This window comes from Oncorhynchus gorbuscha, linkage group LG01, assembly GCF_021184085.1.
Source record: "Oncorhynchus gorbuscha isolate QuinsamMale2020 ecotype Even-year linkage group LG01, OgorEven_v1.0, whole genome shotgun sequence".
NCBI lineage: Eukaryota > Metazoa > Chordata > Actinopteri > Salmoniformes > Salmonidae > Oncorhynchus > Oncorhynchus gorbuscha.
Window position 1 is genome coordinate 19830963 of NC_060173.1, and position 27216 is coordinate 19858178.

The 27216-nt window shown below is 40.8% G+C and overlaps 1 protein-coding gene across 3 annotated transcripts; it reads left to right on the forward strand.

Annotated features, from left to right (window-relative positions):
• Positions 1-13554: 13554 nt before the first annotated feature.
• On the forward strand, positions 13555-26963 carry LOC124000266. 3 transcript variants are annotated; one of them, XM_046306559.1, is made up of 14 exons: positions 13555-13628; positions 16266-16384; positions 16538-16568; positions 16708-16759; positions 16872-16974; positions 17107-17126; positions 17288-17390; positions 18149-18166; positions 23631-23655; positions 23774-23858; positions 24095-24186; positions 26060-26114; positions 26237-26325; positions 26677-26963. In XM_046306559.1, the coding sequence occupies exons 2-14, from the start codon at positions 16301-16303 to the stop codon at positions 26703-26705; spliced, it is 786 nt and encodes a 261-aa protein (XP_046162515.1). In that variant the 5' UTR covers positions 13555-13628; positions 16266-16300; the 3' UTR covers positions 26706-26963. The 3 variants fall into 3 exon arrangements, with proteins under 3 accessions (XP_046162515.1, XP_046162666.1, XP_046162589.1); XM_046306633.1 differs by having other exon boundaries at positions 13581-13628; positions 16300-16384; XM_046306710.1 differs by lacking the exon at positions 18149-18166.
• Positions 26964-27216: the final 253 nt, after the last annotated feature.

The following is a 27216-nucleotide window of genomic DNA, read 5'->3' on the forward strand; positions in this document are numbered from 1 at the left end:
ACCTCAACCAAGCTCAAGGTCCTAAACGATATCATAACCGCCATCGATAAGAGACATTACTGTGCAGCCGTATTCCTCGACCTGGCCAAGGCTTTCGACCTGGCCAAGGCTTTCGACTCTGTCAATCACCACATTCTTATCGGCAGACTCAACAGCCTTGGTTTCTCAAATTATTGCCTCACCTGGTTCACCAACTACTTCTCTGATTGAGTTCAGTTTGTAAAATCGGAGGGCCTGTGGTCCGGACCTCTGGCAGTCTCTATGGGGGTGCCACAGGGTTCAATTCTCAGGCCGACTCTCTTCTCTGTATACATTAATGATGTCGCTCTTGTTGCTGGTGATTCTCTGATCCACCGCTACGCAGACAACACAATTCTGTATACCTCTGGCCCTTCTTTGGACACTGTCTTAAAACTTCCAATGTTTTAAGACAGCTGTTCAGCTGAAACGGTGGCGCAGGGAATGCAAAAGTGTTCTTAGAAATAGTTAACCTCCACACATTAACTTCTTCGAGATAGGGAGCTCTTTTAATTTTTGGATAAAAAATGTTCCCGTTTTAAACAAGATATTTTGTCACGAAAAGATGCTCAACTATGCATGTAATTGACAGCTTTGGAATGAAAAACCTCTGACGTTTCCAAAACTGCAAAGATATTATCTGTGAGTGCCCCAGAACTAATGCTACAGGCGAAACCAAGATGAAATTTCATACAGGAAATGCCCCAGATTCTGAAGGCGCTGTGTTCCAATGGCTCCGTATATGGCTGTGAATGCGCCAGGAATGAGCCTGCACTTTCTGTCATTTCCCCAAGGTGTCTGCAGCATTGTGACGTATTTGTAGGCATATCATTGGAAGATTGAAAATAAGAGACTACATTTACCAGGTGTCCGCCCAGTGTCCTGCGTCGAAATTATTGTGTAATCTCCAGGTCCATGCGCGTTCCATTTCTTCAGAGGAGAAACCAAACTGCCACAAATTATTTATCATCAATAGATATGTGAAACACATCTTGAGGATTGATTCTAAACAACGTTTGCCATGTTTCTGTCGATATTTGGAAAAAAGTTTGCATTGTAATGACTTAATTTTCGGGTTTTTTCTTACCCAAACGTGATGAACAAAACGGAGCGATTTGTCTACACAAATAATCTTTTTGGAAAAATTTAACATTTGCTATCTAACTGAGAGTCTCCTCATTGAAAACATCTGAAGTTCTTCAAAGGTATTTTTTTTAATTTGAATGCTTTTCTTGTTTTTGTGAAAATGTTGCATGCTGAATGCTAGGCTTAATGCTATGCTAGGCTATCAATACTCTTACACAAATGCTTGTATAGCTATGGTTCAAAAGCATATTGTGAAAATCTGAGATGACAGTGTTGTTTTAACAAAAGGCTAAGCTTGAGAGCAAATATATTTATTTAATTTCATTTGCGATTTTCATGAATTGTTAACGTTGCGTTATGGTAATGAGCTTGAGGCTATAAATAGGATCCCGGATACGGGATTTCTCGTCGCAACAGGTTAACAAGTCCAATACCTCAAATGAAAGATAAACACCTTGTTCATCTACCCAGCGTGTCAGATTTTTTAAATGTTTTACGGCGAAAACACAGCATATATTTATGTTAGACCACCACCAAAACAAAGAAAAAATGTAGCCATTTTGTCCAGCAAAATATAAATGGACAAAAGCAGGATTTAAAAATAAAAAAAATCACTAACCTCTTAAATCTTCATCAGATGACAGTCATATTACATGTTACACAGTACATTTATGTTTTGTTCGATAATAAGCATTTTATATCCATAAATCTCGGTTTACATTGATGCCATGTTCAGAAAATTCTCCAAAATGTCCAGAGGAATTATAGAAAGCTACGCCAGATAACAGAAATACTCATCATAAACTTTGACTAAAGATGCATGTTCTACATATAATTAAAAAGATACACTGGTTCTTAATGCAACCGCTGTGTCACATTTTTTTTACGTTAACGGAAAAAGCATAACATTGCAATAATCTGAGACGGCGCTCAGACGTAACAATATTTCTCCGCTATGTTGGAGTCAACAGAAATACAAAATTACAACATAAATATTCTCCTAGTCCTAGTTCAACAATAAATCGTTTTGTTTCATAATGTTCAATTCTAGAGTCCAAGTAGCAGCATTTGCTACCACTTTCAGCTCAAATGCCGAAAAAACGACTTCTGGTCCAGGATAACATTGCACCAAAACTTCCAAATGACATATTACAGGTCGACGAAACTGGTCAAACTAAGTGCAGAATCAATCTTCAGGATGTTATAATCATACAGATCGAATAGCATTCCAACCGGACCACTCACGTTCATCTGGGGCTGATTGGAACAGCCGAAGCACTCGAACGCAAACACGCTTCAAGCACATGGAAATCTTTTGCGACACTTACTACTTTCCTTCCCATTAGGTCAAAGTTCACAGCAAATGCTCCATTACACTTTCTACTGAATGGAACATCTAGTGGAAGACATAGGAAGTGTTTCCAGATCCATAACTTGTTGGGAAGGGAGGGGGCGATGACGTCAAAGTCGCCCCAACTTTCAGGATTTCAAAACTAGTTTGGAAGATTGCCTGCCCTGTGAGTTCTGTTATACTCACAGACATAATTCAAACGGTTTTAGAAACTTCAGAGTGTTTTCTATCCAATACTATTAATAATATGCATATATTAGCAATTTAGGACAGATTTTGATGCAGTTCACTATGGGCACGCAATTCATCCAAAGGGGAAATACTGCCCCCTATCTCTAACAGGTTTTAACTGACCTCCAGAAGAGCTTCAATGCCATACAACTCTCCTTCTGTGGCCTCCAACAGCTCTTAAATGCAAGTAAAACTAAATATATGCTCTTCAACCGATTGCTGCCCGCACCCGCCCAAAGCATCCTTCACACATATTGCCAAACATACCCTCGTAAAACTGACCATCCTACCGATCCTCGACTTCGGCGATGTCATTTACAAAATTCCCTTCAACACCCTACTCAGCAAATTGGATGCAGTCTATCATGCCATCCATTTTGTCACCAAAGCCCCAAAAAATACCCACCACTGCGACCTGTATGCTCTCGTTGGATGGCCCTCGCTTCATACTCGTTGCAAACCCACTGGCTCCAGGTCATCTACAAGTCTCTGCTAGGTAAATCCCCACCTTATCTCAGCTCACTGGTCGCTATAGCAACACCCACCTGTAGCACGCGCTCCAGCAGGTATCTCTCACTGGTCACCCCCAAAGCCAATTCTTCCTTTGGCCCCCTTTCCTACCAGTTCGCTGCCGCCAATGACTGGAAGAACTGCAAAGATCTCTGAAGCTGGAGACTCATATCTCCCTCACTAGCTTTAAGCACCAGCTGTCAGTGCAGCTCACAGATCACTGCACCTCTACATAGCCCATCTGTAAAAAGCCCATCCAACTACCTCATCTCCATACGGTATTTATTTATTTATCTTGCTCCTTTGCACCCCAGAATCTCAACTTGCACATCTACCTTTCCAGTGTTTAATTCCTATATTGTAATTAATTTGCCACCATGGCCTATTTATTGCCTTACCTCCCTTATTCTACCTCATTTGTACGTACTGTATATAGACTTTTTCTACTGTATTATTGACTGTATGTTTGTTTATTCCATGTGTAACTCAGTTGTTGTATGTGTCGAACTGCTTTGCTTTATCTTGGTCAGGTTGCAGTTGCAAATGAGAACTTGTTCTCAACTAGCCTACCTGGTTAAATAAAGGTGAAATAAAATGCATTTTAAAACATTAGTTTGACACCCCTGTCTTGGATGTTCTAGATTGTTCTGGGTTTAACCTGGCTGCTCAATCCCCTGTTCTGCTGATGCTGAAGGTTCCCTCGTGATGCACCTGTGACTTGTCGTGTCTGGTTTATCATTAAATGTGAAGACTTATTCATATCAAATCAGTTCTCTAGGTTGAATTATTATGTGATTAAATTAATCATGTAAACATTAAGTAACTAGGAAATCCGGGCGGCATGGGCAAATGTTTAGAGTTACAGAGTTATATTTTCCCGACTATAATTCTTCAGATATTTTAATATTCTTTTCAATTACAGTCTTCCATTAATGATTATTAATTGTTACCTTCGTTAGTCTCATTCCAAACGCTGTGAAATTCTTGGTTATCTGCACGAACCCTAGTTTCCATAATGAATCAGCAATATACAAATTGGCTTAATGATTTACTAACTAATCACAGAAATACAAAACAAACAGTAGATATTGGTTACTAGCAATGATAGAAAAGTCCCTAGTGGGCTAAGCCGATATGACGGCATGGTAGAAAAAGGAAAGGGGAGGGGACTGAGAGAGCGGGAAAGACAAAATGGATTCACTACACACAGTCTATAATTATATTCATTGAAATGCTAATCCTTTGCACATGAACGGACGCTCATTCGAGAATAATTGCAATGTACAGTATATACAGTTGAAGTCGGAAGTTTACATACACCTTAACCAAATACATTTACACTCAATTATTATTTGGTAGTATTGCCTTTAAATGGTTTAGCTTGGGTCAAACTTTGCAGATAGTCTTCCACAAGCTTCACACAATATGTTGGGTGAATTTTGGCCAATTTCTCCTGACAGAGCTGGTGTAACTGAGTCTGGTTTGTAGGCCTAATTGCTCGCATACGCTTTTTCAGTTCTATCTACAAATTTTCTATAGGATTGAGGTCAGGGTTTTGTGATGGCCACTCCAAGATTGCTGTGTTGTCCTACCTTGACTGTGTTGTCCTTAAGCCATTTTGCCACAACTTTGAAATTATGCTTGGCATCAAAGTCCATTTGGAAGTCTCATTTGCGACCAAGCTTTAACTTCCTGACTGATGTCTTGAGATGTTACTTCCACATAATTTCCCTCATCATGATGCTATCTATTTTGTGAGGTGCACCAGTCCCTCCTGCAGCAAAGCACCCCCACAACATAATGCCGCCACCCCCGTGCTTCACAGTTGGGTGGTGTTCTCCGGCTTGCAAGCCTCTCCCTTTTTCCTCCAAACATAACGATGGTCATTATGGCCAACCATAATGACCAAACCAGAGGACATTTCTCCAAAAAGTATGATCTTTGTCCCCATGTGCAGTTGAAACCGTAGTCTGGCTTTTTTATGGCGGTTTTGGAGCAGTGGCTTTCTTGCTGAGCGGCCTTTCAGGTTATGTCAAAATGGGACGCGTTTTACTGTGGATATAGATACTTTTGTACCTGTTTCCTCCAGCATCTTGACAAGGTCCTTTGCTGTTGTTCTGGGATTGATTTGAACTTTTCGCACCAAAGTACGTTCATCTCTAGGAGACAGAACGCGTCTCCTTCCTGAGCGGTTTGACGGCTGCGTGGTCCCATGGTGTTTATACTTGCGTACTATTGTTTGTACAGATGAACCTTCAGGCATTTGGAAATTGCTCCCAAGGATGAACCAGAGTTCTGGAGGTCTACAATTGTTTTTCCGAGGTCTTGGCTGATTTCGTTTGATTTTCCCATGACGTCAAGCAAAGAGCCACTGAGTTTGAAGGTAGGCCTTGAAATACATCCACAGGTACACCTCCAATTGACTCAAATTATGTCAATTAGCCTATCAGAAGCTTCTAAAGCCATGACATCTTTTTCTGGAATTTTCTACGCTGTTTAAAAGCACAGTCAACTTACACGGAACCCAAACCGGTTGCGCGCACGCTATCGTGCATAAATATATTTTGTCCCCCTTAAAATATCAAAACAAACTATCAACCAATGACATTAATTTGGGCACAGGTCGAAAAGCATTAAATGTGTATGGCAATTTAGCTAGTTAGCTTGCACTTGCTAGCTAATTTCTCCTATTTAGGTAGCTTGCTGTTGCTAGCTAATTTGTCCTGGGATATAAACATTGAGATGTTATTTTACCTGAAATGCACAAGGCCCTCTACTCCGACAATTAATCCACACACATAAAACGGTAAACCAAATCGTTTCTAGTCATCTCCTCCTTCCAGGCTTTTTCATATTTGAACTTATATATTTTTTTATTTTTTATTTTATTTCACCTTTATTTAACCAGGTAGGCAAGTTGAGAACAAGTTCTCATTTACAATTGCGACCTGGCCAAGATAAAGCAAAGCAGTTCGACAGATACAACGACACAGAGTTACACATGGAGTAAAACAAACATACAGTCAATAATACAGTATAAACAAGTCTATATACAATGTGAGCAAATGAGGTGAGAAGGGAGGTAAAGGCAAAAAAGGCCATGGTGGCAAAGTAAATACAATATAGCAAGTAAAACACTGGAATGGTAGTTTTGCAATGGAAGAATGTGCAAAGTAGACATAAAAATAATGGGGTGCAAAGGAGCAAAATAAATAAATAAATAAAATACAGTTGGGAAAGAGGTAGTTGTTTGGGCTAAATTATAGGTGGGCTATGTACAGGTGCAGTAATCTGTAAGATGCTCTGACAGTTGGTGCTTAAAGCTAGTGAGGGAGATAAGTGTTTCCAGTTTCAGAGATTTTTGCAGTTCGTTCCAGTCACTGGCAGCAGAGAACTGGAAGGAGAGGCAGCCAAAGAAAGAATTGGTTTTGGGGGTGACCAGAGAGATATACCTGCTGGAGCGTGTGCTACAGGTGGGAGATGCTATGGTGACCAGCGAGCTGAGATAAGGGGGGAATTTACCTAGCAGGGTCTTGTAGATGACATGGAGCCAGTGGGTTTGGCGACAGTATGAAGCGAGGGCCAGCCAACGAGAGCGTACAGGTCGCAATGGTGGGTAGTATATGGGGCTTTGGTGACAAAACGGATTGCACTGTGATAGACTGCATCCAATTTGTTGAGTAGGGTATTGGAGGCTATTTTGTAAATGACATCGCCAAAGTCGAGGATTGGTAGGATGGTCAGTTTTACAAGGGTATGTTTGGCAGCATGAGTGAAGGATGCTTTGTTGCGAAATAGGAAGCCAATTCTAGATTTAACTTTGGATTGGAGATGTTTGATATGGGTCTGGAAGGAGAGTTTACAGTCTAACCAGACACCTAAGTATTTGTAGTTGTCCACGTATTCTAAGTCAGAGCCGTCCAGAGTAGTGATGTTGGACAGGCGGGTAGGTGCAGGTAGCGATCGGTTGAAGAGCATGGATTTAGTTTTACTTGTATTTAAGAGCAATTGGAGGCCACGGAAGGAGAGTTGTATGGCATTGAAGCTTGCCTGGAGGGTTGTTAACACAGTGTCCAAAGAAGGGCCGGAAGTATACAGAATGGTGTCGTCTCCGTAGAGGTGGATCAGGGACTCACCAGCAGCAAGAGCGACCTCATTGATGTATACAGAGAAGAGAGTCGGTCCAAGAATTGAACCCTGTGGCATCCCCATAGAGACTGCCAGAGGTCCGGACAGCAGACCCTCCGATTTGACACACTGAACTCTATCAGAGAAGTAGTTGGTGAACCAGGCGAGGCAATCATTTGAGAAACCAAGGCTGTCGAGTCTGCCGATGAGGATGTGGTGGTTGACAGAATCGAAAGCCTTGGCCAGATCAATGAATACGGCTGCACAGTAATGTTTCTTATCGATGGCGGTTAAGATATCGTTTAGGACCTTGAGCGTGGCTGAGGTGCACCCATGACCAGCTCTGAAACCAGATTGCATAGCAGAGAAGGTATGGTTAGATTCGAAATGGTCGGTAATCTGTTTGTTGACTTGGCTTTCAAAGACCTTAGAAAGGCATGGTAGGATAGATATAGGTCTGTAGCAGTTTGGGTCAAGAGTGTCCCCCCCTTGGTGATATGATATGGTGATTGGCATCTACACTTTCATAGTATTACCACGACGACTGGCAAAACATTTAGTCTTTCAATCACCCACGTGGGTATAACCAATGAGGAGATAGCACGTGGGTACCTGCTTCTATAAACCAATGAGGAGATGGGAGAGGCAGGACTTGTAACGCGATCTGTGTCAGAAATAGGAAGGACTTCTATTCTAGCCCTTGGCAATGCAGATGCTCGCGAGCAGTGTCGGTGCAATAATTGAATAACATGGATTTCTAAATGTATTTTGCGACGCACACAAGGTGTCCTGACCCACTGGAATTGTGATACAGATAATTATGAAATAATCTGTCTGTAAACAATTGTTGGAAAAATTACTTGTGTCATGCACAAAGTAGATGTCCTAACCGACTTGCCAAAACTATAGTTTGTTAACAAGAAATTTGTGGAGTGATTGAAAAACAAGTTTTAATGACTCCAACCTAAGTGAATGTAAAGTTCCGACTTCAACTGAATTTCCACCCGTATGTCTTGTTGTCTTCTCTGTTGGAATCCTCAATTGTCCTGTAGAGTTCATCATGGTCTCTGGTTAACTTTCCCAGGAGTCACAATGTCTTTTGTGGTTGTAGGTGGTTAGAATGAATAGTTCAGTACCAAAAATGTTGTCATAGAATAGATGCTTCAGCGGTTGTCGGCATTCTTGTTCTAGACTTACGTAATTTCTAGCTGCAGACTAGTAATTATACGTCCAAGATTTACTCTTATTCTATAGTGATCGATAGTAGCCAAAACTACAGCTGTATGGTCTCCGTGGCCTATAGAATTGTAGCCATTCTAACGTGGGGACTCTGTCCCGGCGATCTCTGACTTAATGTATTTTTTGTAGGATTATTTTTTAAACTTGTGGAAGAAGGGGCTGTTCTATGAGGCCTAATGTGATGTCTGGGCTCACAGGGGTGTGGCAACTGACTAGTTAATCTTTATATGAAAATCCATACTCTCATTTAGAAGGTTAATATCACATGACATCTTTTCACAAATAGTTTCATGTTTAATCACATAAATTTCAATATATTTAGATGTAAACTTGACAGCTGGGAAATGTACACTTTAAGAGATACCATTTTTTTTCCCTGTCCTTCATGAGATCACCAAATGAAACACACTCATCATGAATGTCCCTTAAGCATCTACGGCCCATTCCCACATTCTGAAGTAGAAATATAGTTTATTTCTCCCATTTTGGGAATCGGGAGTTTTGAACTAAGAGAAGCTCTTTGTTCTGGTAGACTCTCTCCCTCTACTGCATGGCAGTTTATACCAGGTATTTACAGGGGCGGAGCCAGAGGGGTGTCCGGGGTGGCACTAGATAACCCTGACATCTGATTAGCCACTCCAGGAGCCTCCCCAAATTTCATTCGGTATTGGAAGTTTAATGCTGATTGACATCACATTTCAACTCTTGTTGAAAGAAGCATTTACTTAGACGTTTTAAAATCGAGAACGAGGAAGATAGAATATTAACGTTGGTTGCGAGATACAGAAGAATGAGAAGAACATATAGAAGAAGAAAAGATCATATTTCCACAGCTCCACAAGCTCTTTTCGCGATTGGCGAAAGCATCATATTTAAAGTAAGTTTTAAGGTTTAGCATTGGGTTTAGGTTTCCTGAGAAACTTTACGAAAGTTGAGTCGCTGTGTAAGTTAACGTTAGACCTTTGGCTCCATTAACAGACAGTTAATCAGATAAGAGAGATCGGTTCCCAATTTATCCTAACATTATGTTTACATCTGTGCTAGTAATACACACATACAGTGCAGTGTCGCAAGTAACAATATATGAATGTTTAGCTTATGTGGGGTAACTAGTAGGCTACAGCTGTCAGTGTTCGGCAAGTTAACATTCAGCAATTTGAAATCCATTAATTCAGTTAGATTTTCGTACTTGAACTCAAAACAAAACAATTGTTATTATCAATCTGTTAACGTTACTCCAAAGATTACTACAAGTTGCAGATAGCCTGTTTGCTATCATAAAGGTGTAAGACATTTTAGCTAGCTAAGTTACTTACTGCGGAGTAGGGCTAGCCATGATCTAACTAGTAACTTAAGCTGGTAGTTGATTTTAAGGCACAGTTATGATAATGGAGATTTGTGATTGAGATTGGACTAAATTGTGGGTAATTGCATGCTTAGATGTAACCATAGACTGTCTTATGTTTAATTGACCCTATACAAAAATGAAAAGAAAGGGAGAGATATCAGACTTCTTTTTAAAGAAGCACAACCAGGCAGATCAGGTGAAAACAGACCCCAGCCCTTGCATCTTAAAATGTTTGTTGTTGATTCATGTGTGTTCTTGTTTTGATGGCTGTGGCATTTTCATTTTGATTATACACTAATGGTTCTTGTGTTATTTTAATGTAGTAGATGTATCAAAGGATGACACAGTGAGCCAGAGACAGTGAGCCAGAGCTAGACAGTGAGCCAGAGCTGCCAGGAGATGTCATCTAGCCCCTCCCAACTGCATCAAACACCAGATATGCAGTTCCAAAAGGACCCAATGGTAGGCCAGGCCTATACATTAAACTACACATTTTAGTTAGCAGCTGTTAGTATCTAATCTTGTGGATCCCTTAATTATACATTTCCATAGAGATATGACACATTATTTAATGTGTATTTCAGACATTTCATGATCCAGAGAAGAGGGTCCTGTACAGCCGTGTTTAAAAACATTTCCCAGAACTCAGCATGGTAATAGGAAAAGGGCTTTCAACAGCTCCTGATGATGTAAGGACAATTCATGGCTTGAATATTCTGTAAGTCAAGATTCGACTTAATGTTTCGCCAGTAGGCACTTTTCTCTGCCCAATATACCTGAATCTGCCTTCACGTCACAGTCAGGTTTTTGTTACTGGAAAAAGGCGTTGTTTAAAGATTCGGGGTTTAAGCTCCATTCGAAGGCAGAGCATTATGCTATGTATGCTTGGAATCAGCATAAAAGGGCTATTGACAGCAACTCATCAATGTTAGATGTCATAAATGAGGACCAGAAAAAGAAAGTGGAGGTAAACTGTACTTACATTAAAACAATTGCAGATGTGCTCCTATTAACTGCCACTCAAAATATAGCATAGAGAGGTCATCGAGAGTCTGGTGACTCTTTGATGACTCACAACCAGGGTCATTTTTTGACAATCTTCCTCTCATAGAGAAAAGGATGAATGCGTGGGGCCTTCTTTCTCAGATTTACATGTCATAGGGCTTTTGGTTACCTTTTGTAAAGTGCTTGGTGATGCCAAATGTCTTTCTGACATGCTCCAATCAAGCTCTCTTAACCTAGCAAGGTCTGTGATTCTAGTAGGTGCCCTTACAGACACATTACAGGAAGGGCTGTGGATCTAGTAGGTGCCCTTACAGACACATTACAGGACTACAGAAGGTTACTTTTGAGAACTATGGAAAGAGGTTGAAGAGATTGCAGAGCACTGAAAAATAAGTGTACAAACAGTGCGTAAAAGACAGCTTAAAACAAGCTTAAGACCTCATGACTCATTGATGATGAGCACTGTAGGACAGAAAATAGTGACCAAAGTGACGGTGAGAGCTTCCAAAGAGCTATCCTTTATCAGGTGCTTGATAGTCTCACAGCTGAGCTGCAGAGGTGTTTTTCAAAGAATTGCGAGATAATTCAAGGGGTCCAGTCTCTTAAAACCCAAAGAGCACAACATTCTCGAATGAGGGGCCTCTGTATGCCTTTGCTCAGAACTTTGAGTCCGATTTAGAGGACCGCAAACATGAGGTTCATCAAACCAAGAGGCTTCTTCATAGGAGAGAGAAAAGTGAAAGGGACAGACTGTCTACTCTCCCTGACTTTGTTGTGTTTCTAGAACCTTATAAAGAGGTATTCCATGAGCTATTTTGACTTTGTAAGATTTATGTTGTTACACCAATCAGCAGTGCTTCTTGCGAGAGAAGCTTCTCAGCTTTAAAACTGATTAAAACCCACCTTCGGACAACAATGGTTGATGACAGGTTAAGTCAAGGAGGGCATGCTCCCTCAACATGGATGAGATTGAAACATTTAGCCAGTTCTCACCAGATCTGCAGAATTATGCTGTTTTAAATCTACCTAGGATAATTTGGCACTTAGGCTGCCCCTCTGGTCATGATTAAAACCTGCACTGTGTACGTTTCTTTGCGATTTGTTAACATATTATATATGAGAATAAATATCATAGTCTTTGTAATATTGATGGGTACCAAAATATTTTTTATTTTTCAAGTCCATTTCTGCTTGATACCTTGTATGTCATTTTTTGTAAATAAACTATGCAATTTATGTAACACACATGCTATCTTATCTCCTTGGTGCTTGAGCTTTATTTTCTGAAAATATTTTGGATGTTCAACACTTATAGACCCAGATTATATATCAATGAAAACAGAGTGACCCAATCTCTCCTGTGTGTGTGTGAGAGAAAGAAATTGAGCTGCAGTTCCGAGGTACAGACACTGCCTTCATAGAATGTTAAAGAATTCTAGTGAAGTAACCCTTTTGGATCACACTATCAGCCACATTGAAGAACTCTGGGTTAAGTTAATGATCACTTCTACCTCTAATCAGCAATCATAGGATTCATTCTTGCTCCTTAGATGCCAGGTTAGGGTTACACACTCCTTTTCTGTCATGCTCTATGGACCCCCTGAAGTAGCCTTGGCCACCCCATGTATAAAACTCTAGTTCCAGTATTGGGTATTTATGACCTGTCTTAAAGTCATCAAACTTGTGGTGGGGAGAGGGGTGGAGCCACGATATACACCCTTAAAGGGCCACGTCGTGACAGACTCATTCCATGGTAATCTTCCTGGAAACATAGTATTAAACTCAGGGACCAATGGCCTTTCATTTGCCTAAGGCAAACCTAGTGTAATGTCGTGTTGAGTGCAAGTCCTGTTCCTGGCAGTGGTCCCATCCCTGACTGTCCCTGACAGACATGCATCACAAGTAATGATCCCCTGGCGTGTGATACAGGGATAAGTACAGGGATCGCTGATTCTCAGATTCAGTAATTAGCTTAAGGACTGCCTACCACTGGGTACTGCAAGGACACCTTTTTTTGGCCTTTCGGTGACCACACACCACAACAACAGTTACGTCAACAAGTGCTGCTGTCTGTTGCTATGCACATTTAACAATAATGAGAATAAACAGATATACTAGCAACAATCTGAAAGACAGTTATAGACAATTCTACTTTACATACTGTAATAGCAACAGTTTTAGCTAACTGCCAAGATAATCTTTCAGGAAGTGTGCCGCTCCATGACGGGGGCACACAAAAACATACAAAGAGAGAAATTACGGGCTAAAAGGTTGGAGCACCGGTATTTTAAGAGAGGGTGAGAAAGTATAGAATATGTTTGATTGTGATTTTGTTTTTATTGTATAGTGTGTAATTTGTACTCTATCTTGCTATCTATGATTTACATACAGTATTTTGTCATAAATACCCGCCAAAAGACTCCACTCACAGTGACCCTTCATTCCTCAGTGAGCCCTGATTTTATTCATGCTCAAACAACTACATTTATTTAAACAGATTAAATTTCTACAGAGAATCTTGTCAGTTTGGGCCTGAGGCTTTGGGGTTCATGTATGGCCTGAGGTTTTTATTGCTAATCTCAGCAAAGTAGTGCCGTCCTTCAGGTCCATAATCCCTTTAGCAGCGCCTCTCTCCATCCTAATCCAGACAGAACACTGCTGTCCATCCTAGGCTCCCTCAGGTATGCAGCTGCACCACCGCTGAACATACAGGTAAGATATATTCATACTAACTCTTCACCTAATATTTCTGAATGGATTTACTAATGGGTTTATTTTCACATTTTCTGCTGAGATGTCAGTGTTGTGGTGTGCTGGTCTTGTAAACTGAAATTGTGATGCTTTTGTGTAAATATTTACAGGTATATGTTATTATTTAAGAGTAGTTATAGTGGTGCTGTGCAAATTTATAATACTTAGTAGTTGAGATAATGAAAGTTTGGAATAGTTCATTTTGATTATGTTTGCGAGGTTGTTGGTTACAGAGAAGTTTGTACAGACCACTGCTAGCACTATTGTCAGCAGGATAAAATCCTCTGCTTTTGCATAGCATGTTTAAGCTGCACCAGTGGAGCGTGTTTTTGTGACTTTATAGAATAATAATTTACTGGTGCCTGATTCAATTCAAAGAAATCAAAGCTATGATTGAGCTATGATCCTCAGATTAGGCCAAAAATCAGGTGGCAATTGATAATCTTTCAAGATTGTGAAATTTAGTTAGAAATTAGCCTGGGATTAAATGGCCAGCATGTACAGGTTCTCTACAGGTATACCAGTGTGGCAGGGTGTAGGTTTTGTAGGTGCAACATTATTTCATTTGATGACATGGGATGACATGTTACAGAATAAATTGTTGTTGAATTGAATTATATTCATTATAATATATGGTTGTTTTAGAGAAAAACAAAAGGCAGAAGAAACACACCGGGATAATGATGTTTTCTGCATGTTCTCTCACTGTTGATTTAAATATGTTTTCTTGCTCTTGTTCCCATCTTCTGTTCTGTGTTAACTTGCTTGTCCTCTAAAGCAGCTTATTAGTGGTGTGGTGTTGAACGTTATGCCCTGCAACATGCTATTCTATTTAAACATCTCTTTAACAGTCAAAGTCAGGTTTTGCCTAACAAGGTGGCTGACGCTTCATTGATCTTGATTTCTGTAAAAATATTAAAGTAGCTGTGCTGTATTGATCACAGGCTCAAGCACTGGCAACTATTATCTTGAAGCAGCATGTGGAGAGTGTTTATTGACAACATAATTGCTGCCAGCAAGAGCCAAAGTCAAAGCTCCCCACAAGATCTGACATGACATTGTAAATCAGGGGTCGGCAACAGGCAAGTTTTTAGTAATATACACTATACACATCGACGGGGCTGCAGTGGAGCAGGTTGAGAGCTTCAAGTTCCTTGGTGTCCACATCACCAACATACTAACATGGTCCAAGCACACCATGACAGTCGTGAAAAGGGCACGACAAAACCTATTCCCCCTCAGGAGACTGAAAATATTTAGCATGGGTCCTGAGATCCTCAAAAGGTTCTACAGCTGCACCATCGAGAGCATACTGACTGGTTGCATTACTGTCTGGTATGGCAACTGCTCGGTCTCCGACCGCAAGGCACTACAGAGGGTATTGCGAGGGTATTGCGAACGGCCGAGTACATCACTGGGGCCATGCTTCCTGCCATCCAGGACCTCTATACCAGGCGGTGTCAGAGGAAGGCCCTAAAAATTGTCAAACACTCCAGCCACCCTAGTCATAGACTGTTCTCTCTGCTACCACACAGCAAGCGGTACCGGAGTGCGAAGTCTAGGTCCAAGAGGGTTCTAAACAGCTTCTTACTCCCAAGCCATAAGACTCCTGAACATCTAGTCAAATGGCTGCCCAGGCCATTTGCATTGCCCCCCTCCCCTCTCCACATATTGTTTGAGTCAATTGGAGGTGTACATGTGGATGTATTTCAAGGCTTACCTTCAAACTCAGTACCTATTTGCTTGACTTCATGGGAAAATCAAAAGAAATCAGCCAAGACCTCAGAAAAATAAATTGTGGACTTCCACAAGTCTGGTTCATCCTTGGGAGCAATTTCCAAACGCCTGAAGGTACCACATTCATCTGTGCAAACAATAGTAGGCAAGTAGAAACACCATGGACCCACGTAGCCGTCAAACTGCTCAGGAAGGAGACGCGTTCTGTCTCCTAGAGATGAATGTACTTTGGTGCGAAAAGTGCAAGTCAATCCCAGAAAAACAGCAAAGGACATTGTGAAGATGCTGGAGGAACTGAAAAAGTGTATGTGAGAAAGGAGGCCTACAAACCTGATTCAGTTACACCAGCTCTGTCAGGAGGAATGGGACAAAATTCACCCAACTTATTGTGGGAAGCTTGTGGAATGCTACCCAAAACATTTGACCCAAGTTAAACAATTTAAAGGCAATCCTACCAAATACTAATTGAGTGTATGTAAACTTCTGACCCACTGGGAATGTGATGAAAGAAATAAAAGCTGAAATAAATCTTTCTCTCTACTATTATTCTGACATTTCACATTCTAAAAATAAAGTGGTGATCCTAACTGACCTAAAACAGGGAATTTTTACTTGGATTAAATGTCAGGAATTGTGAAGAACTGAGTTTAAATGTATTTGGCTAAGGTGTATGTAAACTTCCAACTTCAACTCTATGTGATCGTGACTATTATAATCATTATGGTCTCTGGATTGACTAGATTAACCTTCAATAGTTTTATGTTACATTATAGTTTATCTGACATTCTGACTTTGTCTGACCTCAAGGTACCATAGTAACAAATCTGGTTTATTCATATTATGGAATGGTCACCTTGGCAGGTGTTACTGAGCTGTTGTCCTGATCCTGTCTCAGGATGTTTCACTGGGTGGTGAAGGTGGTTCCTCAGCCCCCTGACGCCCCTGGTCCTCTGGGAGAGGAGACGGCCAATCCCGCACCAGTAAGACCACACTAATTATGCCTGCTCACAGATCAACTCAAAAAAAAAAAAAAAAAAACTCTCATGACATTACCAAAGATATGTTTTTTTTCTTTATGACTTTTGTCCTTTTCACATTACCTGATTGTCTCTCTTAATCTTTCTCTCCCAAAGAGAAACGTGTCGAAAGATGAAGTGAAAAAAGGTAATGCTCCTGTTCTACAAACGTTGTATCGTAGCTTTGTAACACCATGAAAGAACTGTGAATAAGTGTGTTTTAGAATTGCTTATGCAATTTGTTGATCCTCTTCTTCACTTCTGTTTTATGTAAATGTTCTCAACAGTCAAGGCACAACCAGCCAAACAGAAGGAAGATGATATTTCTGAGGACAACAGGTATGTGTGTTAAATTGGACCTGTGAGCTGGTTGGTCTGCTTGCATACAGTATTCAACCAATGATGATGATGAAAGTGATGATTTTATTGATGTAATTTCTCTCTCTCTCAGTATTCAGAGTGGAGTGATGACCTGGCTCTCCAATGGATTCACAAGTGCTCTTCCTCAACCAGCAGGCACACCTAACCTCAGCAGATCCAACTCTGTATCCAAGGTGAGTGGCAGACAACACTACCTGTATCAACCAGCCTGTGATTTCATCAGTGGAATGTTTTTTGTTGCTGTATAAAGGGTTCATGTGTGACTCTTTCATTCTCTCCCTCCACTTTCTGCTTCAATCCATCAGTCACTGCAGGATGATGAAAGGTATGAAGGGAGGACTTTATCAAAGTGTTGAATTGGTTTATTCTGTATAATTTTTTTCTTGAAGTAATATACAAGGTATGTTGAAATCTGGAAATATATAAAACAAAAAGAAAGACGTTTGATAGTTCTAAAAATTGACTGAAGAGTCCTCTTTCCAACAGGAATGGGGTGATTAAGTGGATTGCAGATGGACTGAGTAAAGTGGTACCCCAGCCAGATGAAAAGTACAGAGAGGATAATCGAGAGGAGGAGGATGAAACAGAGGTGAGGTGACACCATCATGTCATGGTAGCTTTGTTTTCAGGAGAGCACGTGGTGCTCAATGAGTTAAAAGACTTTGTTCTTAAAAAGAGATGATAAAAATCATGTTTTTCAGGTTGCCTCAAGGCTTTTAAACAGTATAATAACTTTAAAAGTGCTCCAGTTGCATTAAAACATGATTACTACATTAATGCTACATTAAACCCTTACCTCCCCATGATAACTGAATATTCTCACTTAAAATCCTTTTGTAAAATAATTCTGCTCCCTGCTTGATGAATAACCGGAGATGGTCTATAATGTTAGAACAAACTTTTGAATAACTAGCTTAATCAAAGAAAATTGTTCACAGGGCTTTCAGAGATCTACAAATGAGAGAGGTTTATAAACAAATAGTCTGTGATAATATCAAGGATGTTAAGACACTATAGATTTCATCTCATCATTATCTCATCAAGTAACGTTTAATGATTATTTTATAGTATGCCAACTGTTAGTTGTAAAAGCATTGAACCCTTTTAAAAGCATTGAGTGGTTATGGTTTACCAGTCTCTCCCCAGGTCCGCCTACTGCAGTTTGAATTGTATTCTAGTTCAGCTTTTGGAAATCAGCAGGGTGGTGCTGATTAGACAAAAAAAGTCCAGTTAAAGAAAGTCCAGTTGTCTAACAAGAATTCCATTGTGCTGGAGTTTCATTTTCTAATACCGGTAATTCATATTTTCCTCTTTATGTTCCTCTATCTGCTTAAAACGCATGAGGAGTATATCGCAGAGCCATGTGTAAGTACAGCTAGGTAATGGGCTGTATCTGGGCCAGACATCCACCCACCCCCTTAGTGGTCTGACTAGTCTTACAAACACCTTCAATAAATCCAGAATAGTATTTGCTCTAAAGCTTCACATTTCATCAACCACTTATTTTGATCAAAGGATAGAAATCAAGGACAAATTATATAAATTATTGATGAAATGTACTCTTTATCTTAGAGATGTGCAATACACAGAGTATACCAAACATTAGAAACCGCCACTAATCTCTCTGACATCAATGCAAATGTATTCGAAAATCTCATCAATCACTTCATGAGAGCCCATGAGCTCAAATTGTGCAACATTTCTATAGGCTATGCAATCGCGTGAGAAAACATAGTTTTGATGGCCTCTATTAAAAAGAGGAGGACTTGGTGCTGGTGCTTTTGGCTAGACCTACTATATTTATTTCTCAACTTTACTAATATTAACTTCTTGATGCACCCATCCCGTTAGCGGGATCATTTTCATCAACATCCGCTGAATTGCAGAGCGCCCAATACAAATTAAATTACTAAAAATATTACATTTTCATGAAATAGAAAGTACAATATAGCAAAACACATTTTAGTTTGTTGATAATGCACCTGGCATATCAGATTTCAAAAAAGCTTTTTGGCGAAAGCATACCAAGTGTTTATGTAAGGACATCTCTCTCAGCAGACAAAACATTACAAACAGCTAGCAGCAAAGTAGATTGGTCACGAAAGTCAGAAAAGCAATAAAATGAATTGCTTACCTTTGATGATCTTCGGATGTTTGCACTCATGATACTCCCAGTTACACAATAAATGTTCCTTTTGTTCCATAAAGATAATTTTTATATCCAAAATACCTCCATTTGGTTGGCGCGTTCAGAAATCCACAGGCTCAAGCAGTCACGGCGGGGCAGACGAAAATTCCAAATAATATCCACAAAGTTTGTAGAAACAAGTCAAACGTTTTTTATAATCAATCCTCAGGTTGATTTTACCATATATAATCGATAATATTTCAACCGGACCGTAGCATTTTCAATAGGATTGAGAGAGAAAATGTCTGCTCCACTCTGATGGCGCATGCAAAACGCTGCTGGCACCCAGCCATCTACTGATGCGATGTGATCTTTCTCGCTCATTTTTCTCAATAAAAGTCTGAAACTATGTCTAAAGACTGTTCAGATCATGTGGAAGCCATAGGAAAATACATTTGGTTGATATCCCTTTAAATGGAGGGAAGGCATGCAGTGGAACAGGGAGCTTTCAAAATAAGAGGCACTAACCATTTGGATTTTCCTCAGGTTTTCGCCTGCAATATCAGTTCTGTTATACTCACAGACAATATGTTGACTGTTTTGGAAACTTTAGAGTGTTTTCTATCCTAATCTGACAGGTATATGCAAATTCTAGCTTCTGGGCCTGAGAAATAGGCAGTTAAATTTGGGTACGTTTTTCATCCAAACATCAAAATACTGCCCCCTACACTCAACAGGTTTTAAGCACATTGCTTCTCTTTGCAACAGGAGTACAGCCTACCTCCTGTCTTGCATGAAAATGAACCACAGGAAAAGCTTCCTCCATTCGCTATTTAAGTGCATAGATTACATTTTTCTTCTTCTCCCATGCCTCAGGTGCAATATAATGGTCCTTTCTAAATCAAAACTCATTTCACACATATATTATTTAGTATATGTAAAGACAACAGTAAATTAAGAATAGTCTGATGGGTGACAATATTAGCCTATCACTTGTGAATGATGCCCAGCATAAGGCAAGAAACAGTGCATACCTTCTTTTGTGACTTTGTCAAATCATAGTCGCACACCTCATGTAGCCTAGCCCATGGTTCTATATGTTTTGATAAGGTTTGTATCCAAATAACTTATTAAAATTAAGCACATTAATCCGCTTTATAACCAGTGTACTGTAGAGCCTAATTGGCATACATAGGCTGTGTGTGAGTTTTACGTTTGGGGAAGATCATTTTCACCATAAAAATGCACATTTATAATAAAGCATTACATGCGTAATCACATTTGCCGTCACTTTCGAGAACAGTGTTTGATTGCATTTTGGAACATTTGAGCAAAAATCCCACTGCAATGTGTGCATTTCTGCACTTATAATGTGAAAAAATAGCCTAATAGTTTATCAACATTTTAAGCTGTTTGGGAGTATGTTTGGAATATTTATTTCTTGCACAGAAGGACAAGTTGACCAATAGAATAGGTCAAGTTTTGTATGAGGGATAGTAGATTGACATAGGTTTGTGCTATTGCTGATCGTTAGGCCTACTTATCTTGTTGGCTGACTAAAAGTAGGTAAATGTGGACAGTTCTGACAGTGCGTCCCCGATGTGTCTGTCTTTATTCACTTGTAGCCTTCTTCTTAGCTGAAATGTCTGTGAGTAGGACCCGATCACATGACGGGCATTGACTACATCTGAGAGAGCCATGTAAGTGAGAAGTGCTTCAGGGCACCGCAGCTGGGAAGAGGGAATTAAGATTAGCCTATTATATTCAGCTAAAGGGCACAATGGCCACTTTGGCCGCAAAAGTCATGGATTTCTTTAGGGGGCATTATGGCCACACAAGGGGAATGCCACTGGGAAATTCGAGGTCTGGTGAGATTATTTATCAAGTGCTTGTCAAATTGTGAATGAGAAACTGATGAAGTGTGTGCATCTTGCAACTGTTTTCAAATAATCATTAGGGTACCATTATGCAGCCTTAGAATGTAGTAGAAATCTAAACATATAGACCAACGTTTGTATCACAACTAAAGTTGTATAAATAACTCTAAATTAAGCATATAGAACCAGTTTCTTTGGTAACCTGTCACGGATCCCACGGTACTGCTGCTCATTCCGGAGATCTACGTCACAGGCTTTCTAGGCGTCACTAAACTGGATTCACTACCACGGACTGTCTTATTGTCTTATTATGCACACCTGGTTCCCATTCCCCCTGATTAGTATGGTATATATGTGCACTCTGTTCCTCATTGTCCTTGTCGGTTATTGTTAACATGTCCGTTGGTCCTGAGAGTACCTGTTCTGTTGTATCGGCTTCCATGCTACGTGCTATTGTGCACTTGTTTTACGGGCCTCGTCCTGTGTATTATTTAGAGGTTTACACCTCAGTATTTTGTTTGGGTGGAGTAAATGAAAAAAACCTATTACGTATTCCTGCACCTGTCTCCAATCACTAGACAACGTGACATAACCGCTCAACACAGAATAGTCGCATGTGCACACTTCCTTTTGAAATCGTTTGGAGAAAATATCCTTTCTATTTTACAGTGGGGCAAAAAAGTATTTAGTCAGCCACCAATTGTGCAAGTTCTCCCACTTAAAAAGATGAGAGGCTTGTAATTTTCATCATAGGTACACTCAAATCCAGAAAATCACATTGTAGGATTTTTAATGAATTTATTTGCAAATTATGGTGGAAAATAAGTATTTGGTCACCTACAAACAAGCAAGATTTCTGTCTCTCACAGACTTTATTTAAGAGGCTCCTCTGTCCTCCACTCATTACCTGTATTAATGGCACCTGTTTGAACTTGTTATCAGTATAAAAGACTCCTGTCCACAACGTCAAACAGTCACACTCCAAACTTCACTATGGCCAAGACCAAAGAGCTGTCACCAGAAACAAAATTGTAGACCTGCACCAGGCTGGGAAGACTGAATCTGCAATAGGTAAGCAGCTTGGTTTGAAGAAATCAACTGTGGGAGCAATTATTAGGAAATGGAAGACATACAAGACCACTGATAATCTCCCTCGATCTGGGGCTCCACGCAAGATCTCACCCCGTGGGGTCAAAATGATCACAAGAATCATCAAGACCTGGTGAATGACCTGCAGAGAGCTGGGACCAAAGTAACAAAACGTACCATCAGTAACACACTACGCGGCCAGGGACTTAAATCCTGCAGTGCCAGACGTGTCCCCCTGCTTAAGCCAGTACATGTCCAGGCCCGTCTGAAGTTTGCTAGAGAGCATTTGGATGATCCAGAAGAAGATTGGGAGAATGTCATATGGTCAGATGAAACCAAAATATAACTTTTTGGTAAAAACTCAACTCGTCGTGTTTGGAGGACAAAGAATGCTGAGTTGCATCCAAAGAACACCATACCTACTGTGAAGCGTGGGGGTGGAAACATCATGCTTTGGGGCTGTTTTTCTGCAAAGGGATCAGGATGACTGATCCGTGTAAATGAAAGAATGAATGGGGCCATGTATCGTGAGATTTTGAGTGAAAACCTCCTTCCATAAGGACAACTCAGAGTATGCTATTCTGTTCTTCTGAAATAGACTACATTTTCTTCATATCATGTTTCTTTAGACCTGTCTAAAATAAATCATGAATTTATTGTGATGGTGTAGGTGTAGGCTATACTAAATGGATTTATTACACTTTTTAAAATGTAGATGTTCCAAAAGTCTGCATTGATGGCTTGTAGGCTATGTGTGGAAGCCAGGAGATGCCAAACGTCTTTATGCTAATTAACGGTCAATTACTGTGAGACCGGCAGATACTTGCTTGACAATCGCCGGGTGACAAAATTTCATGACCGCCACAGCCCTAGTTGCACCCCATCCTTTCGCCATCAGAACAGCCTCAATTCTACGGGGCATGGACTCTACAAGGTGTCGAAAGCATTTCACAGGGATGCTGGCCCATGTTGACTCCAATGCTTCCCCCAGTTGTCAAGTTGGCTGGATGTCCTTTCGGCGGTGGACCATTTTTTTTATACACACGGGAAACTGTTGAGCATGAAAACCCAGCAGCATTGCAGTTCTTGACACAAACCGGTGCGCCTGGCACCTACTACCATACCCTGTTCAAAGACACTTAAATATTTTGTCTTGCCCCTTCACCCTCTGAATGGCACACATACACAATCCATGTGTCAATTGTCTCAAGGATTAAAATCCTTCTTTAACCTGTCGCCTCCCCTTCATCTACACTGAGTGAAATGGCTTTAAGCTTAACAAGTGCCATCAATAAGGGATCATAGCTTTCACCTGGATTGACCAGGTTAGTTCATTGGTTAGTCATATCATGGAAAGAACAGGTGTTCTCAATGTTTTGTATACTCAGTGTACATTTGATGATTTGGGTTTGAATTTTTTTTTCTGAAAACTTTAAAAGCATTGCTTTGACAGATATAGATACGGTTCAAATTGTAAATTGTTTAACAATTTATATAAATAGATTCATAATTCCTTTAAAACAGCACCCTTTCATAACCAAATAGCCCATTTAAAAATAAATGTATAATTGGACAGTAGATGAGCATTTTAAACTATTGTAATGTAATAACATAAAATGATCAAAACAACTATATGGTAAATATTTAATATACCCAATGTAAAAAACAAAAGTTTGTGATGCTGAGTTATTCACATTATGTTGCTGTAAATCAAATGCTGACTTCTCTTTTTCAGGTTTATAACATGAAAGATGTGCCGGGTATGTGTTTAAATTTGTCACACAGCAATCCCATTTGTGTGTACCGGTATGTCACAAATGTTATAACTGCTTTGACTCACTACTGATGTGGTCACTGATTGGTCTATTTTCTTTCTAGACGCAGAGCCCCTCCCACATATACCTGTGGTGGAGATGTTTTCAGAATATGAGGAAGAGGATCAGATACCACAGTTCCCCCCCAAGTGAGTCACACAGAGACACGCCTCCCCCCACTGTACAGCCCCCTCCCACTCCTCTGCCACCTGAACAGACACATATACACAGCCAAATTCAACTTCAGTAACTTCACTTTCACCCCATCACGCTGACAAAATGTATCATAATCCTAATCCCCCCCTCTCTCTCTACCCCTTGGCTTCTACCCCTCATCTCTTTATTCCTCTCTGTCTGTTTTTTTCCCATCTGTCTTGCATTGCAGTGTGGTTAACTGGATTAAGAATGCTATTCCTCAGCCTGTGATGCTCCCTGCAGGCTACATAGAGGCCCTAAGTAAGGCGCAACATGCCCAGGGTAAGAGGTCATCTCTTGACAAAGGTAGAAGCAGAGTTTAAATGTTTGAGGCCAGTTACCTCAACATAGATTAAGCCTAGTCCTGGAGTATGAAACCTACTCAATGGAGGATTTCAATTGAAATAACTTGTTAGTCAAATCAAAAGCAAATCCAATTGTATTAGTCACATGCGCCGAATACACAGGCTTACTTACGAGCCCCTCACCGACAGTGCAGTTTCAGAAAATATGAATAAGAGATAATAGTAACAAGTAATTAAAGAGCAGCAGTAAAAAATATCAATATATACAGTGTGCCGGTACAGAGTCAATGTACGGGGGCACCGGTTAGTGTACTGCTTGCCGTGTGGTAGCAGAAAGAACAGTCTATGACTAGGGTGGCTAGAGTCTTTGACACTTTTTAAGGCCTTACTCTGACACCGCCTGGTATATTTGTCCTGGATGGCAGAAAGCTTGTCCCCAGTGATGTACTGGGCCGTTCGCACTAACCTCTGTAGTGTCTTGCGGTCAGAGGCCAAACAGTTGCCATACCAGGCAGTAATGCAACCAGTCAGGATGCTCTCGATGGTGCAGCTGTAGAACCTTTTGAGGATCTGAGGACCCATGCCAAATAGGTTTTGTCATGCCCACTTCACGACTATCATGGTGTGCTTAGACCATGTTAGTTTGTTGGTGATGTGGACACCAAGGAACTTGAAGCTCTCAACCTGCTCCACTGCAGCCCCGTCGATGAGAATGGGGGCGTGCTCAGTCTTCTTTTTCCTGTAGTCCACAATCATCTCCTTTGTCTTGATCACATTGAGGAAGAGGTTGTTGTCCTGGCACCACACAGCCAGGTCTTTGACCTGCTCCCTATAGGCTGTCTCGTCTTTGTTGGTGATCAGGCCTACCACTGTTGTGTCATCGGCAAATGCAATGATGGTGTTGGAGTCGTACCTGGCTGTGCAGTCATGAGTGAAGAGGGAGTACAGGAGGGGGCTGAGCACGCACCCCTGAGGGGCCCCTGTGTTAAGAATCAGCTTGGCGGATGTGTTTTTACCTATCCTTACCACCTGGGGGTGGCCCGTCAGGAAGTCCAGGATCCAGTTGCAGAGGGAGGTGTTTAGTCCCATGGTCCTTAGCTTAGTGATGAGCTTTGAGGGCACTTGAACGCTGAGCTGTAGTCAATGAATAGCATTCTCACATAGGGGTTCCTTTTATCCAGGTGGGAAAGGGAAATGTGGAGTGCAATAGAGACTGCATCATCTGTGGATCTATTGGGGCAGTATGCAAGTTGGAGTGGGTCTAGGGTTTCTTGGATGATGCTGTTGATGTGAGCCATGACCAGCCTTTTAAAGCACATCATGGCTACAGACGTGAGTGCTACGGGTCGGTAGTCATTTACGCAGGTTACCTTAGTGTTCTTGGGCACAGGCACTATGATGGTCTGCTTAAAATGTTGGTATTACAGACTCGGACAGGGAGAGATTGAAAATGTCAATGAAGACACTTGCTAATTGGTCAGCGCATGCTCGCAGTACACATCCTGGTAATCCATCTGGCCCTGTGGCCTTGTGAATGTTGACCTGTCTAAAGGTCTTACTCACATCGGCTGCGGAGAGCTTGATCACACAATCTTCTGGTACAGTTAGTGCTCTCATGCATGTTTCAGTGTTATTTGCCTCGAAGCGAGCATAGAAGTAGTTTAGCTTGTCTGGTAGGCTTGTGTCCCTGGGCAGCTCTCGGCTGTGCTTCATTTATAGTCTGTAATGGTTTGCAGGCCCTGTCCCGGACTTGTCTTAATCGGTGTCCAAAAACCTGCACCCAATAATACAAATCTACTAGCTATGCGTGTATGCTAATGTTGTACACCTGTCTTCTCATTTTCTCTCAGTTCTCTCACCATCTCCGGAGTCCCTCAAAGGAGATGAGGACTCACAGAACTCGAAGTAAATTTAACCCACAGACAGCACTATGCTACAGCCGTTAGAATGTAGGCACAGCTGTATGTCTGTATGTTTCTGTGTTCCCTTTGGCCCGTTAGTAAGGTGTTTCTCTATGTGTCCCACAGTGTCGTGGGCTGGTTCGTGACGGGTCTCGGCCTCAAGTTGCCACAGCCTGTCGCGAGATCCAGAGATGATGTTGAAGTTCTGCCGAATGGTATGTGACATTTATTTTTGTTTTTTTCACATTTTCTCTTCCTCTTACCTTCAAACCGAGGCCTCATTCTCAGTTCAAAATATAAGCAGATCTAAAATCACACAATGGACTCACTACAGAGTCAGTTAGACACAGTTAGACCCCGTCAGCAATTTTGACAAATTCAGGTTAATTGAGATGTTATGCCATGCAGTAAGTGCAGGCTTGGGACCTACTATTTCTCTTTTATTTTGTACTATTTCTTATATATTCCATAAAGTTTTGCAGTCACAGAAGAGACTGTAACCCTCTCCTTCTGTTGGTCCGGTTTAGAGATACCCTAACTCAGTCCATCTTCTCCTTCTGTTTCAGGGGGGGTGGGAGCGCTGAGATCCCCTTAAACAAAAGGAGAAAGAAGACTGAGGAACCATGAGAGAGACTGAGACTGAGAGCAAAGAGATAGAGGCAGAAAAACAGACTTACCGACATAGATGATTGTCGACATTTATACAGCTCCACTGAGCAACCTGGCAGCTGTGAGACATCGCTTAAAAAATATGTTTAATTTACCTTACTCTTTATGGAATGCATATATTTTTGTTCGATTTTTATTGTGTTTAGTCAATGTATTAAAAGGAACTGTTTGTCAGTTAATGTCAGTTGTGTCGTGGAAATTTCCTCTATTTACCAAATCATGGGAGCAAACCACACACACACACGTCAGAGTTAGTTATAAAAATCCATCTTTAATTATATGAACTCTATCACAATCCTGTGACTCTCAGATAAATTCAGTGTCTCCCAGTGAATTCTCTGAGAGCCCCCTTACAATGCAACTGAGTTCCTTTAATAGCAAAGACACACATAGTCAGACAACATAGACATAATTCATCGTTCAGCTTTGTCTCCTTT